Raw genomic sequence first — 13,882 nt, 5'->3', positions numbered from 1 at the left:
AGTTGAGTTATTAGGGTTCATAGGGTGGACGAAATTGATGAGATTACGTCAAGAGAAATTGGGACAGTAAATTAGGTGAGATTTATTGGGTAATATTGTCTGTGAAGTATGGCTTGAATTCTGGATAACTTGGCATATCACGAGTACAGCAACCTGGAGTTTCTTTGGGTTCTGATACACCGCCCAACGGTGACTAGCTTGCCGCCAGGCGATAACGGGAACAGTGGCGTATTTAATGTTGTTTTCGGGTGGTTATGAGGGAAGAGGCTAAGAGTGATATTGGAACTTAAAGAAGGGCACTGTAAGAAAAAAATGCACATAGGTAAGTGTGTATGGTAATGGAGAGTAGTTGATGGGGTGATTACGTGACAAGTTCTTGATAGTTGTGTTGAGTAAAGGAAGAGAGTTGGATAGCATTAGTTGGTGAATTAGGAATGGAAAGCTTGGAATTCTGCCTAAATGTTGTTAAATATCTTTAATTATTGGTTATAAGTTTTAAGTGTTTGGGAACTTGTGAGTTTAAACATAAGTTATGTGATTAGGTGAGATTGCGTGGAATAAGATGCATGGTAGTGCAGCGTGAAATAAGTATAATGAGAGGCGATTTGATAATGTTCCTAAACTGCAGTATTTGATAGTGAATGGCGTGCCTTGTTATTGTAGTGATGATTAACTGTGATAGAGGAGTGAAATAGAGTGTCTAAATGCCTTTAGTTAGGTACATGGGCTATACATGGGAAGGTGTAGGATTGGAGAATTTATAAATTCTGATAAGACAGTTGTGTTGTACGATCTAGGACATGCTGGAATTGTGAAATTTACCATTTTGGGTGCCAAATCAGTAGCAGGAAGTTACTGGTATGGCGCCTGGCGGTCTGTTGATACCGCCAAGCGATAGGAATCACTGGGAAAGACTCCTGCACCGCGTGGCACCTGGCGGCAAGGGAGTGCTCTGCCAGGTGGCATTGGAGAAACAATGGCGCTGGAAGAGCACTAGCGCCTGGCGATGGGCAGGTACCGCCAGGCGGTCTGGGCCTGTTTCGCCGGGCGGTGTTGGCTGGTGCGCCAGGCGGCCGTGCACCAGGTCACGAGTTGTGTGTGTTGTTTTATAGGGCAGGACCACGAGCGGGCAGGTGCGTGTGAGCATCATGTTCCCGAGTCCAAGGCTAACAAATTGTATGATTTGAAGACTGATAAGTCTTGGGGTTAAGGTCTTGGCCAAGAATTATATATAATGAATAAGATGGGTATATGATCTATCTTGTGTTTTATATGCTTGTTATTTTATTTTCTCAGCTCACCCTTTCTGTTTGTGTGTGGCGATGATTTTGTAATTCGTTACACGGGAGCAGATGTTGATACAGGTGGTGCTGAGGATGTTCAGATGGCGGAGTGAGGGCTAGCATGGGATTAGAGCTAGGATTTTCTCTTATATGTATTACTTTATGTTTTATTATAAACACGAATAATGGGAACTTGTAACATTTGACTGATTATGTTATAAGTTTTGGCGCGTGCGCTCATGAAATTAATTTTTCCCGCGTTGGGATTTTTATCGAGATGACTATTAATGTAATTATTTCTTTTATTATTTATTTTTAAGTAATATTCCCTAGGGATGTTAGAGTTATCACGTTCCAACATCACCATCAATTGTTGTAACTTGGTCCTTGAATCTTTTAGTGATTGTTTATACCTATATCTTGCATTGTATACTTGTTTCATAGTTGTCACATTACACTCATCTTTTTCTTTGAGAGTGAATAGTATATTTGTAGGTTATACTTGACTTTTAGTCATACCAACAAGCAACGAGTGTTCAGTGGACTTCAACCTACCCGCATAGGGGTGACCAACTAGAGTAGATGTGACATCATGATTATGGTAACCACATTTTATGTTTAACACTCACATTTTCTTGTCCCAGATAAACTCGATTCTGCATCACATTTGTATTTTCTATCTTTTCCACCTCTTTCACAACCTAATAATACATGGGTTTTTCTTCCTGGTTGTCCATTATATTTAGGGTTAAATATGTTTTTGGTCCCTCAAGTTTTAGTGAATTTTGGAATTAGTCCCTCTTCAAAATTTTATATCAATTTAGTCATTCATCTTTAGAAATACGTGGATTTGGTCCTTCTTACCAAATTTTGTTAAGTTTATTTGACATTTTAAATGCATTTTATGATAATATTTGAGTTAACATTAAAGTGAAAATGAGTCAAAGATGTAAACAATTCAAATACTATCATAAAATGCGCTTGAAATGTCAGATAAACTTAACAAAATTGGGTTAAAAGGACTAAATTTACGTATTTTTAAAGATGAAGAACTAAACTGGTCGAAAGTTTTAAAGAGGGATTAATTCCAAATTTCACTGAAACTTGAGGGACCAAAAACATATTTAACCCTTATATTTATCTAATCATAGAATAATAACAACAAATCCAAGATTAAAAGCAACCCCTCTAACCCACTTAATTAAATCTTCACGTGTTGGGAAGATATCATTAGTTGTAAAGTGAGAGGTATAATCTTGTTCGCATATATCATGAATAAAAGCAGAAAAGTCTGACATCAGACTAGAATTTACTTGAAAATCCACTTGAGAATCCAAGAAACTCAAATAACTAAAATGATGATCACCATAATTATAATAATGACTTATAATAAAAGAAAATATTGTTTAGGAGAGATATAAAAACTTAAATGGTTGAGATATAAACACGAGCATATATAGGTAGGAGATCTTAAAAGAAACAACATAATACAAAGTTTAGTGGCATGTATATTATCCCACTTTGCTTCACCATTTTTGGTGACCTATCATTCTAGTTGATTACACTATTGATATTGCTGTCGTTAGGCGATCAAATTACCACTACTTTAGCAACTTCAGTATTGCCAGTTTGTAGTGAAGAAAATAGTTAGGGTTAAGATAACCCTGAGTCGTCTCACAACGAATACGGAATTGATCTCAAATATTTGATTCTCAAAAATGCAATTAAAACTAGCAACTATAAAAATAGGGGGGTTTTGATATGCAAAGAAAATGACACGGAAGATTGTAAACACAGTAATAGTAAATAGGTCAATTCCACTGCTTTTTCTAAATAAGATTCTTCATTGGTTATCTAGAGATTATTGTTAAATTAATTATTGTTGTTGATTTACAAATAAATCAATGTAAAGACTCAATTCATTTGTTGGCATCCTCACTTTTAATCAAATTACAGTCTCAATTAAAAGTGAGAATTGTTAGATTGTCCATAGTAAATTTAATCAAAGTACAGTCTCAATTAATTTTACTATGCCTAATCATGTCTATTCCTTTGTTTCTTTACCAAATAGAAAACTTAATTAATCAAAGTAAAGTCTTGACTAATTTTAGTTAAAGTAATTACCTCTAATCAAATTAAAGTCTCAATTATTGGCAAAAACTTATTTAATCAAATGAAAGTTTCTAAACAAAATCAAAGTAAAGTCTCAATTTAATTTAAAAACCTTTTAACTCATATGATTAGCATGCATGTAGATTTAAAATCATTATTTTCTATTCAATTAAGAAGCAAAGGACATAGATAAACAAAAACCACAACAATAATCAAAATAACAAAACATATAAATTCATCTAACCTCAGAATCCAGTTAAGAAATTACAGTGGAATCAACCCTAAAAGCTTAGCCCTCCATGGCTTTGATGGAATACATGATGATATGAAGGAAAGAAAATAAAAGAAAGAATGAGAGATGTGGTGGAGACGGTATCTGCCAAAACCAGAGAGTTCTAAGTGTTTAAGCCGTCAGTTGTAAATTGTCAATCCTTCTGCTCCCTTGAGTCTCTTTATATAGGCTTCCACTGGACTTTGGGCTTTATCTGTCAGTTGCTAAAATCTTTTATTTTTATTTAATTAATTAGCAACTTAATTTCTGTCAAATTTCCAATTCTGCCCCTCTCATTTAACCATATTTGCAGTTTTGACCAGAGTTGACTGCATACTTTGACCAGTTGACCAGAGTTGACCAGTTTGACTGTCCTATCAGATGCTGACACGTGGCAGTGCAGATTCTCTCTCCAGAAATTAGGGTTTCACTCTCACACTCTTCTCCCTCCCTCGTGACGGCGCGGTGCTCCGACGTGGTGGCTGCTCCGGCGAGCGTGGCGGCACTGCTGCAGCTGTTATGGAGATGGTTCGACGGAGGTTTGCTCGTCGCTGCTGCTGCGTCTCATTCACGGCGCGGTGGTGCGGTTCTCAGCGTCTTGGCTGCTCGAACAGTTGCAGAAACGTTGCTGGTCACGGTGGGTGCTGCTGCAAGCAGTGGCTGCCATTGCTGCTTGTTCGAGATGCATGTTTTCGTTGACGAAGATGGTGCGTGAAGGCTGCTGTTGGACGCGAGAAGAAGATGGTGGCGCGCCAGTTTCCATGGCTGCTGCGTGAGGAAGAAGAACTCGCGGTGGCCGTTCGCTTCAGCAGCGTTTTCCGGCGTGTGTTCGCGATGCGTTGCAGACGGTGGTCGGAATTGTTGCTGCTGTGGTGTGGAGAAGGTGCGACGCGGAGTTTCTGCTGTTTCCGGCGAGTTTCAGTGGTGGCCGGCGAGGAGATGGCGGCGGCGGCTGCCATGGTGATGGAAGGAGAGGAGAAAATTAGGGTTAGGGTTTTGGGAGATGAAGATGATGACGTGGCAGCCTTCCATTGGACAGCTTGTTAGTGCAAAGATTGTTGCCACGTGGCTTGCTTTGGTTGGCTAATTTTAAGAGGTGGGGATTGCCACATGGCATAATCTGGTTGAGTGGAGTTTAAGTGGTAGGAGGGGTGCAACTTAGTGAAAACTGGGGGTGCAGAACAGGTTTTTGTGGTCCACTTGAGGGAGGAGTGTGCAAATAAAATCTGGGGGTGCATTTAGCTCCTGATTTATTCTTTTTCAGAATTTCTTGATTTTGGACTTATTTTGTAACTTTGAATATTTTAAAATCACACTATTAATTGACCAAAAATAAATTCCAGCTGCATTAACAAACGTTAGAATATCCAATAATATTTTATGCAACTAAAATCAATTTTTACGCCACTTTTACCAAACTTACTCAATAAATCCAATAATCACAAATCTTAATTAAATCAATCTTTAAGCACAGAAAATTCAATTAAATCCCCAAATTTAAATATTAAATGAGGGCAAAAATTTGAACTCATCAACTATGCTTAAACTTTAAATCAATAACTCTTTAACTAATAACTCTATTCATTTCAACTACTTATTTACTTGCCAAACCCATTCCTGCTCCAACACCATGAAACCAAGATAATTATTTTCAAAAGGGTCTTAATACTATAGCCATGTTATTCAGAAAAAGGTCAAAAAATCGTGTCTGGTGGTTGAGGTGCAAGATTAGATTAGAAAGAGTGTGAGGAGGTAGATGTGGAAGATGAAGAAAATGGTAGTTTTGGATTTTTTTTCTCTTCTTGAAAAAGGAAAGTAATTAAAGAAGGCGACAAATTGAGAAAAGGTAGTGAAGTGGGGAAAAATTGAAAAGAGGGTGAAGTTTGATATGTATATCATATGTGAGGGAGGTCCTACAAAATTAAGATTAAGGAAGGGTTAAGTTAGGTATTGAGTTGCATCTGAGGATGTGAGTGTATGAAGTGGATGTCCCGTAATACCAAAAAAAAAAAAGGATACGAAACAAATGTCGACATCTGCAACACAACTGTTTGAAGCGGATGTCGACATCCGTAATACCCAAAAAAAACCAAATAAAATTGTGAAACGGATGTCGACATCCGTAACTCAAAGGTCTGAAGCGGATGTTAACATTCGTAATAACAAAAAAAAAAATGAAACGGATGTCGACATCCGCAACTCAAATGTCTGAAGCGGATGTCGACATCCGTTATACCCAAAAAAAAATGAAATGAATGTCGACATTTGCAATGCAACTGTCTGAAGCGGATATCGACATTCGTAATACAAAAAAAAACAAATATAATTGTGAAACGGATGTCAACATCCGCAACTCAAAAGTCTGAAACGGTTGTTCACATCCGCAACACAATTTTCTGAAGCAGATGTCGACATTCGTAATACTAGAAAAACAAAAAAATTACGAAACAGATGTCGACATCTGCAATACAATTTTCTGAAGTGATGTCGACATCCGCAATTGTCACAATAGTATATTTCAAGGTATATAAGTGATAACAAAGAACATTCCAGTCATAACAACGGGAATATGATTAAAATGGGAATGAATACTAACCAGGAAGAGAATAGCTTTGAAGAGCTTTGAAAAGCTTTGAAAGAGTAATGAAATAGGACCACCACTCAGACAGCTTGAAGCATAGATGGAGCTTGAAGTACCTTGAAGCAGAGACCATTGGGACCACTGGTGAGAGCTTGGATCAGAGACAATGACCAGAGGGAGTGAAGAAAAATATTCGGAGGAAACGAAGAGAGTGAAAAAAACAGAACGGGAGGAAAGTTAGGAGGTGCAAGCTCAAGCAGAAAAAAAAAAAAGAAAAAAAAAAGAGGACCTGTAGCATAGTAAATTTTGGTTTCATTGCTTTCAATAAAAAAAATCGTAACTATTGAATGTAGAGGAGAACGGTTGAGGGTTCAGGGAGAAGGCACCAACCAAAAACTCTCCTATACATTGTTGTCTCCTCCCTCCCACGCTCCCAACAATCCAGCAACATTGGCGGACTCATCTCGCACTCGCTGCAGTAGTCAATAGGAGGGGTAATTTGGGATTTATGAGTTTTATGAAGGGTGCAGAAAAAAGAAGGAAGGTGCAAGAAGAAACAGCCAGAAAAGAATCACCAATTTCTGCTAAATGGTTACCAAAACCTTAATTTCAACAAACTCTCTCAAATGGCAATTCGAAACATCCGCAACAATCTCAGTTTCATCTCAATTCCTCCCTCTTGTAATTCCACCTTTCAGTTTTTTCTCTTCTGCTCCAACACCCCACCTTCAAGTTCAGCCACACCCCTTCTTTCTCCTCCCCGCTTGTCAAGCTATTTGCTTTTCTCATTTGGGTGTTCCACTCTTTGCTCCCCCAATCACCCTTTTGCGCGTTCTTCAACTTTTCGCTCTAATATTGATAATGGGCACTCGCGCTTCAAACTCAATTTGCACTTTCACACTCGCGTGCATTTTTGTACGCGTACGTGTACTCCTTACTTGGTTAGGCCTCTTGCTACTTCAGAGCAGGTTTCTCAAATCATTGCACTGATTCGTGATGATGGGGATGATTTGGGATCCAAGTTGAATAGTATGAACGTGTCTTTGTCTGATGCGTTAGTTGTTGACATTTTTCAGATATTAGCCACCGAAAGAGTGTCAGCATTGCAGTTCTTTGATTGGCTTAAAGGTTCCGATCCTGATCTTTGTTGTAATCCGGATATAGGTAGCTTGTTTGTTAATAACTGTGGGTTGTTGGGGAATTATGAGGCAATGGTTCCCGTTTTGCGTGGATTTAGCCTTAAAAGGGTGTTTTTGGGAATGAAGGCTTTTGGGTTTTTACTGGATTTAGGTTTAGACAAGGATTCTAGTATGGAATGTGTGAAAAAGATTATGGCCGTGTTCATTGAGGTTGGCGGGGTTTATCAAAGTTGTGGAGTTCAGTTGTTGATAGAAATGTTTGGTCTTTCAGGATCGTTTGAGATGGCTGAGTTTGTGATAAGAACAGATGGGAGGAAGGTGAAGAACTATCATGTGTTAATGAGGATAATGTGTAAGAGAGGTGATTGTAAAAGAGTAGAAGATTTGATTAAGGAGATGGAGAGAAGTGGTTGTGATATCAATGCAAATACGTTTAATTTGCTACTCAGCTGTCTATGCAAGAGTGGTAAAATTGATGAAGCTTGGCAAATGCTTGAAGCTATGGAGAAAAACTATGGTTTAACTGATGTGCATAGCTTTGATATTCTTATTAACACTTTTTGTAAGAGGCGTCAGTTTGATTTGGTTTTGAAGCTTCTTGATAGAATGACTTTGAAGGGTATTGAACCAAGTATTTTAGCTCATGCTGCGATAATAAAGTCGTATTTTGAATCAGGAAAGTACGAGGAAGCACATGCGTATGTGATTGGTTCTGCCGATAAGCTTAGCTATTCTAGCAATGCAAACTACAGCTTGCTTGCTACCCTTCATTTGAAGAATGGGAATGTGCTGCTTGCCAGTAAGGTTCTTTCTGAGATGATGGACAAAGGTCTTAAACCTAAATTTTCAGCATACAGAAAAATTAGGACGCATCTCGAGAAGAAAGCTGAAAAGGACTTGTCTATGGAATTATCAAAAAGATACTTGAGCTTGATTGAAAAATGAAGAAAGATTCTGGATTTTACATGACCAGCTGCTGTAATTCCATTTAGTGTTTGCTTAATAGTTGCTCTACATACTGAGCGGTTCAGTTAATGACGTTTGCTTCTGCCATTTTTTGCTGGGGGTTTGTACTACTCCATTGCAGGTATTGATTTCCTGTCGTGAGATAAATTATATCCTTTTTATGATCTTCTTGAGATGATGACAAAAACTCACCTCAAGTGGTTTGGTCATTGCTAAGTCTCCATTTGCACTTTCTTGGGATTTCTTTTACTTTTATTTCTTTGTTTTAGGACAGATTTGGTTTTCCTTCAATAAGTTGTAGTTTTTCTAAATCTTTGTTAATTTGGCATTCTTAGTTAGATTTTTGTTAGAATTTTTTTTTTATTTTAGGATTTTCAGAAAAAAAAAAAGAAAAAAAGAAAGAGATGCAGCTGAGAAGAATCTTTGGAGTTGAATGAAGATGTTGACAGCAGCTGTGGTGCAGAGAATTGGAGTTGAGCAGTTTTGAGCAATCATTGAAGAACAACTTGTAAAATGCTGAACCTGTTAAATGACTTGTTGCTGCCAATTGAAGACTTCCTCGGAACCTGCTGAACCAACACACAGGCAACCTGCTGCTGCCATGTCAAAGAGAAAGAAACACTTTGAGTTCAAGTAACGCCACATGCGCTGGTCTGTTGGATTGGAGCTGAATAAAGGAACTTGAAGACTCAATTTACCTGCTGACCTGCTAATTGAGTTACTTGTAGTATTAGTTAGTGGTAGTTAAGTTGAACCAAGTGTAATCATTACATTTGTTACCTGTTGCAACCAGTTTCTCCAATTGTTTTCCAATTCGGATTTTCACTTCAGCCTATATAAGGCTTTGATTTGATCTGCCACAGTTCAGACATACAACACACACAGTTCAGACATACAAATTTAGTTTTTAGTTCTCAATGTTCCGTGTACTTTTCCAGTTCCTTACGGGTTATTTTCCAAATTTCTGAAGATGTAATGCTGTTCCAGAACTGAATTCAATTCAAGTTAAATTGTTATTCTCAATTGCTTCTTTCTTTCTTTGTTTCTGCACTGTTCTATTCATTGCTAATCATCCTTTACTATTTTTTTCCCATTTTCGTTTTCGTTTACGATGCCTTCAGTTCTCTTTGTTAAAGCTGAATTAGAAAACCCAGAACATAATCATTTGCGTTCACAGCATTGCATTATATTAGTTGCAATTTCTGATTGAAAACTGTATTCTAAGTGGTCTAAAATGATCTTCTTGTTCCAAGAGTTCAGAATGAGTACTTGGCAGTCAAGAATGAAGGTTGAATGACCATGGTTGTGTTTGGGTCTCTCTGATTTCAGAAATTACCCATTTCATCTTCTTTTCTGTTTTACAAACCCATTTTCTGCTTTTTATTTTTAAGTCTGTTTTTGATTCAGAACTTAGTCTTCAAGCTGTTTTTGTTATGCGTTTTGTGTTTCTATTTTCTGATTCAAGTTACATCTCGGAATTATCAATTGTTCATCATGGTATTTAAATGCTGTTTACCCATATTTCAGTTTTCATTCCAAATCTGCCTTAGCATACCCAATTTCATTCCCTGCATCAGTTCCTAATCTCTGCAATGGCTTACTTTAGTTTCATCATTTGAAACATGTTCAGGGCTTTAATTCCACTTTTCATTTCATATTTTAGTTTTTCCCAAGTTAGCAAGTTAGGTTTTACAGTTTGGTTAGTTTTACCATTTTAGAAATTAAATTCTGCACTAGTTCTTGATTCTAATTTTGCATTTCAGATTTCAATTAGTTGTGGTTGCTGTTGTTTCAATCTAGTTTGATCCATTGAATCCAGTTTTGCGTTTCAGTTTTACTATGCCTAGTATAGGTTCCAGTTTTGCATGTTTCACTGCATTCATATACTGTTTTAGAGTGTTGCATTGCTTTTGGGTTTGAATCTTCTGTTTTAGTTTCGTTTTATAGTTCTAAATTCATTTCTTACATTGTTGTAGTAATTTACACATGTTTCAGTTGCTTCCATAACCTATTTAACAATTTTCTTTTATTCAGACATTTCATCAAACACCTTTGTCCAATCCTGCTTTTCATTCAGGCATTTCATCAAACACCTTTGTCCAATCCTGCTTTTCATTCAGGCATTTCATCAAACACTTTTTTTTCATAGTTACTCACTGTTTCTCGTTCTTTTAAATGCTTTTACATGTTTCAATTTAATTCGTTCTCACATTGATTTTGCGATTTTACTTATTCTCCATATCATGCATCCTGTCACTGCATTCACATAAATCTTTTGCACTATTTTTGGTTTGCTTTTCTGCACTTATTTTCTGATTTAGGTCAATATTTGTTATTTCAATTGTCATTTGCATTTCTTTGTATTAATTTCCCCCAATATTTGCATTTAAATCTGGACAGAATTATACAAACAACTACTTGAATCATGTTTCCTTGGATTGACATCCTGCTTGACCCTGAGGAAACTTTTGAAATTTTGTCTGAAACTGAACACGACTAAAGGGTTCAACACATTGACGCCATTGCCAGGGAAATCATGATTCATTTAGCCATTTGTGTTTGTTTTTCCGTGTACATGTTAGGTTGTAAATAGTTAGTATTAAGTGTTTGAAAATGTTCTTAAAAAAATTGCTGAAACTGCTGAACAATTTTTGGCTGCACTGCTTTGGTGCTGTTTTCTAGTGAGCTTTTTGGTAGTGCATTGCCAGGTCTAGGCCAGGTTTTGTGTTGATCCAGAAACAGAAAAGACTAGAAAGGAGTTGGAGAAGAAAATTAAGAAACATTCTGAGTCAGAATTAACTGTTAAATCTGCACCAAACCGAGACTCAGCTTTTATGGATTGTGAGAAGATGGTCTTCCAAAGAGAGAAGACATTGAAAGAGCTTGTAATCCTCACCTAATTTTTCAACCTCTATGCATTCAAATTCCACCAAACTGAGGTAGCAGCCAGTCATGAATTGAAATCAGCATTAAGCAAGCAGCTTCCTAAATACCATCCATGGACTAGCTGAAGAAAACCCTTATAAACATCTTAGGAAGTTCCAAGTGGTGTGTTAGAGAATGAAGCCAGGTGAGATACCTGAAGAGCTAGTAATGATGAAGGCATTTCCCAGCTTCAAGAATAGCTGCTGTAAGAAGGAATATTAGTGACATTAGACAGCTGCTAGATGAAAAACTGCATGAATACTCGGAGAGGTTTAATGAATTGTGTGGTACATGCCCTAATCATCAATTTAGTGAACTGCTGTTAATTCAATATTTCTATGATGGATTGTGCGTAATGGGCCGAAATTTTATTGATGCATCTAGTGGAGGAGTACTCATGGACCAGAGACCTGCTGCAGGTACTTAATATCCAACATGGCTGGAAATTCTCAACAATTCAATTCAAGAAGCAGTGGTTTCTGTGTGCAAGTTAATTCAGCTACTGAAAACACAAAGCTGAACCAAATTGCTGAGAACATTCAAATGCTGGAAAACAAAGTATCTGAGCTAACCACTGAGATGAAACAGAACAAGTTAATGTGGTGAAGAAACAGTGTGGTAAATGCACCTCTACAGAACACTGCACTCATGCATACCCTCAAAAGCTGCTGCTCCAACATCTAAAAAGGTAGAATTGGATGAAGATATGATGATAGCCCTAATCTAAGAAGGGAATGTCCATAGAGGAGCTTAGCTATGAATGTCTTCAGTGATGAGTGTAGTGACTTATAATGAAAGTAGAAACTGTTGTGCAAATAGAAATAGAAGGATTCAGATAGCTCTGTGCTGGATTACAAAGGAAAATATTAAGAGTAAATTTCATAGGTAAGGTCTCAACTGTTGTTTGTTGCTGAAGAGCATACACATGCAATTTTTCTCTCCGAGTATGATTTGCTGCACCAGTATACAATTTGTAATAGAGAAAGTGCAGAATTTTCAGCAATAGAGTATTCATGGAGTTATCAAAGTAGACTGTAGCAAAGTAAATGACTTGTTTGGGCTCATACCCAAAATCGATCTACTTCACCATTGGTCTCAGGAACCAATCTGAGATTCTAAGCCAGTGAGTGATATTCTGCATAGAAAAAAGGCCGGCAAAGAATAACACTAAAAGAAGCAACATAGATATTAGAAGAGTTTTATAAAGGGGAATAATTCACATATTACCTCTCTAGGTGTGTTCAAAAGTTAACAAAATTATTATGTGCTAGACAAAGTGTAGAATTTTCCGGAACGAGAATAGTAATGGAGTTAGCAACGTTCGTGTCAATCATTCTCTACAATCAATATTTATGCTATAGAGAGGAAAAAACCAAAATTTTCTCTTGTAGAGGCAAATTCTTTTGTCTGAAATGGTTATAAGATAAATTAGGCACTCAGCAGATTTATAGTTAGCGGTGTGGCAACTAATTTTAATTGGCATCCTGCTATTGTGAAGATGGACACATGTCAGCATTTCACTGGCATAATTGGGTTGAAATTTGAAATTTAGCACAAAAGTCCACTAGAGTGCCTCAAAGCTCATACCTATAAAATATACATTTTAAACCATCACAAAAAGCAGGTTTTTCAAAACACTAACAAAAAGTACTAAAATAGAAAATTGTAGAAATACTGAGATGCTAGAACGTGGCCATTTAAGAAAGATCGTGTAAGGCCCCTTTACTTCTTTCTGCCCTAAAGATTAGTGGGTTGCCCTTGTAAGTGGGCCTAAGGCCGGCCCAACGTATAAGTCCCTAGGTCTGTCCTAATTCCACACTCACTCTCACTATTGCAGAAACTCCGCAGTCGTCACCTTCTCCTTCCGCACTAGAGCTCTACTAGGGTTCCTCCCCAAGTCTCTCGAGCTAACTCCGAATCAGTTTATACTCCACGTAAGTAACCCCTCTAGATCATCAGAATTTCTCTTTTTGCTTTCCCTGGTATTTTTCGCAGTTAGGGTTTGGTACTAATCTACCTTGGTTCCGTGTACCTTCTATTTTCAGCTCCTTAGTGCGTTCTAGAGCTACTGTGCTCCTTGGTCACGCGTCGAACGCCCTATACGAACCCATTTCCAGGTACGGGAAGTTAGAGTTCTTGGTTTCCAGTCGTGTTGGTCTGTGTTTGCATTGGTTACTGCTTGTATGGCTTAATCCTTCGGTTTGGTGTGTGAGAATACTTTGTATGCTTGTTTGGTTCGATAAACATGGTTGTTGCAGTGAAGAACAGTGGCGAGACCTGTTAATCTCGCCCAAGCGAGCCAGTCTCGCCTAAGCGAGAGGAACAGGGAGCTCGCCTAGGACTCTTGCGCGAAAGGTCGCCCAGGCGACCAGCTCGGCTACTTGAGCGAACGAACATCTCGCCCAGGCGAGAGGGGTCTCGCCTAAGCGAGATCCCGTGATGTTCCCTGGGTGCTTCATCGAACCCTCGCCCAGGCGAAGGAGGGGCTCGCCTGAGCGAGCACGTCTCGCTTGAGCGAAATCCCTCAGCCTGAGCGAGTGTTTGGGCGAGGCAGTGCGCCGTCTGGGTGTTCATTGATCCTTGGATGATTGTTATTGGTTTGGGT

At 38.1% G+C, this 13,882-nt stretch overlaps 1 protein-coding gene across 2 annotated transcripts; it reads left to right on the top strand.

Annotated features, from left to right (window-relative positions):
* Window positions 1-6,250: 6,250 nt before the first annotated feature.
* LOC114182475 (uncharacterized) lies at window positions 6,251-9,375 on the top strand. 2 transcript variants are annotated; one of them, XM_085672815.1, is made up of 2 exons: window positions 6,251-8,473; window positions 8,703-9,375. In XM_085672815.1, exon 1 carries the CDS (start codon window positions 6,874-6,876, stop codon window positions 8,329-8,331), a length of 1,458 nt encoding a protein of 485 aa, XP_085528941.1. In that variant the 5' UTR covers window positions 6,251-6,873; the 3' UTR covers window positions 8,332-8,473; window positions 8,703-9,375. The 2 variants fall into 2 exon arrangements, with proteins under 2 accessions (XP_085528941.1, XP_027925153.1); XM_028069352.2 differs by having other exon boundaries at window positions 6,252-8,473; window positions 8,722-9,375.
* The last annotated feature ends 4,507 nt before the right edge of the window (window positions 9,376-13,882 follow it).

The sequence above is a fragment of the Vigna unguiculata genome, chromosome 4 (assembly GCF_037176805.1).
Source record: "Vigna unguiculata cultivar grain cowpea cultivar isolate G323 ecotype 2 chromosome 4, ASM3717680v1, whole genome shotgun sequence".
Lineage (NCBI taxonomy): Eukaryota > Viridiplantae > Streptophyta > Magnoliopsida > Fabales > Fabaceae > Vigna > Vigna unguiculata.
This window is presented reverse-complemented; position numbering and strand designations above follow the sequence as displayed.

What these genes read in the sequence shown, in the direction of transcription:
- LOC114182475 (XM_085672815.1), top strand. Translation starts at nt 6,874, where the DNA reads ATGGCAATTCGAAACATCCGCAACAATCTCAGTTTCATCTCAATTCCT.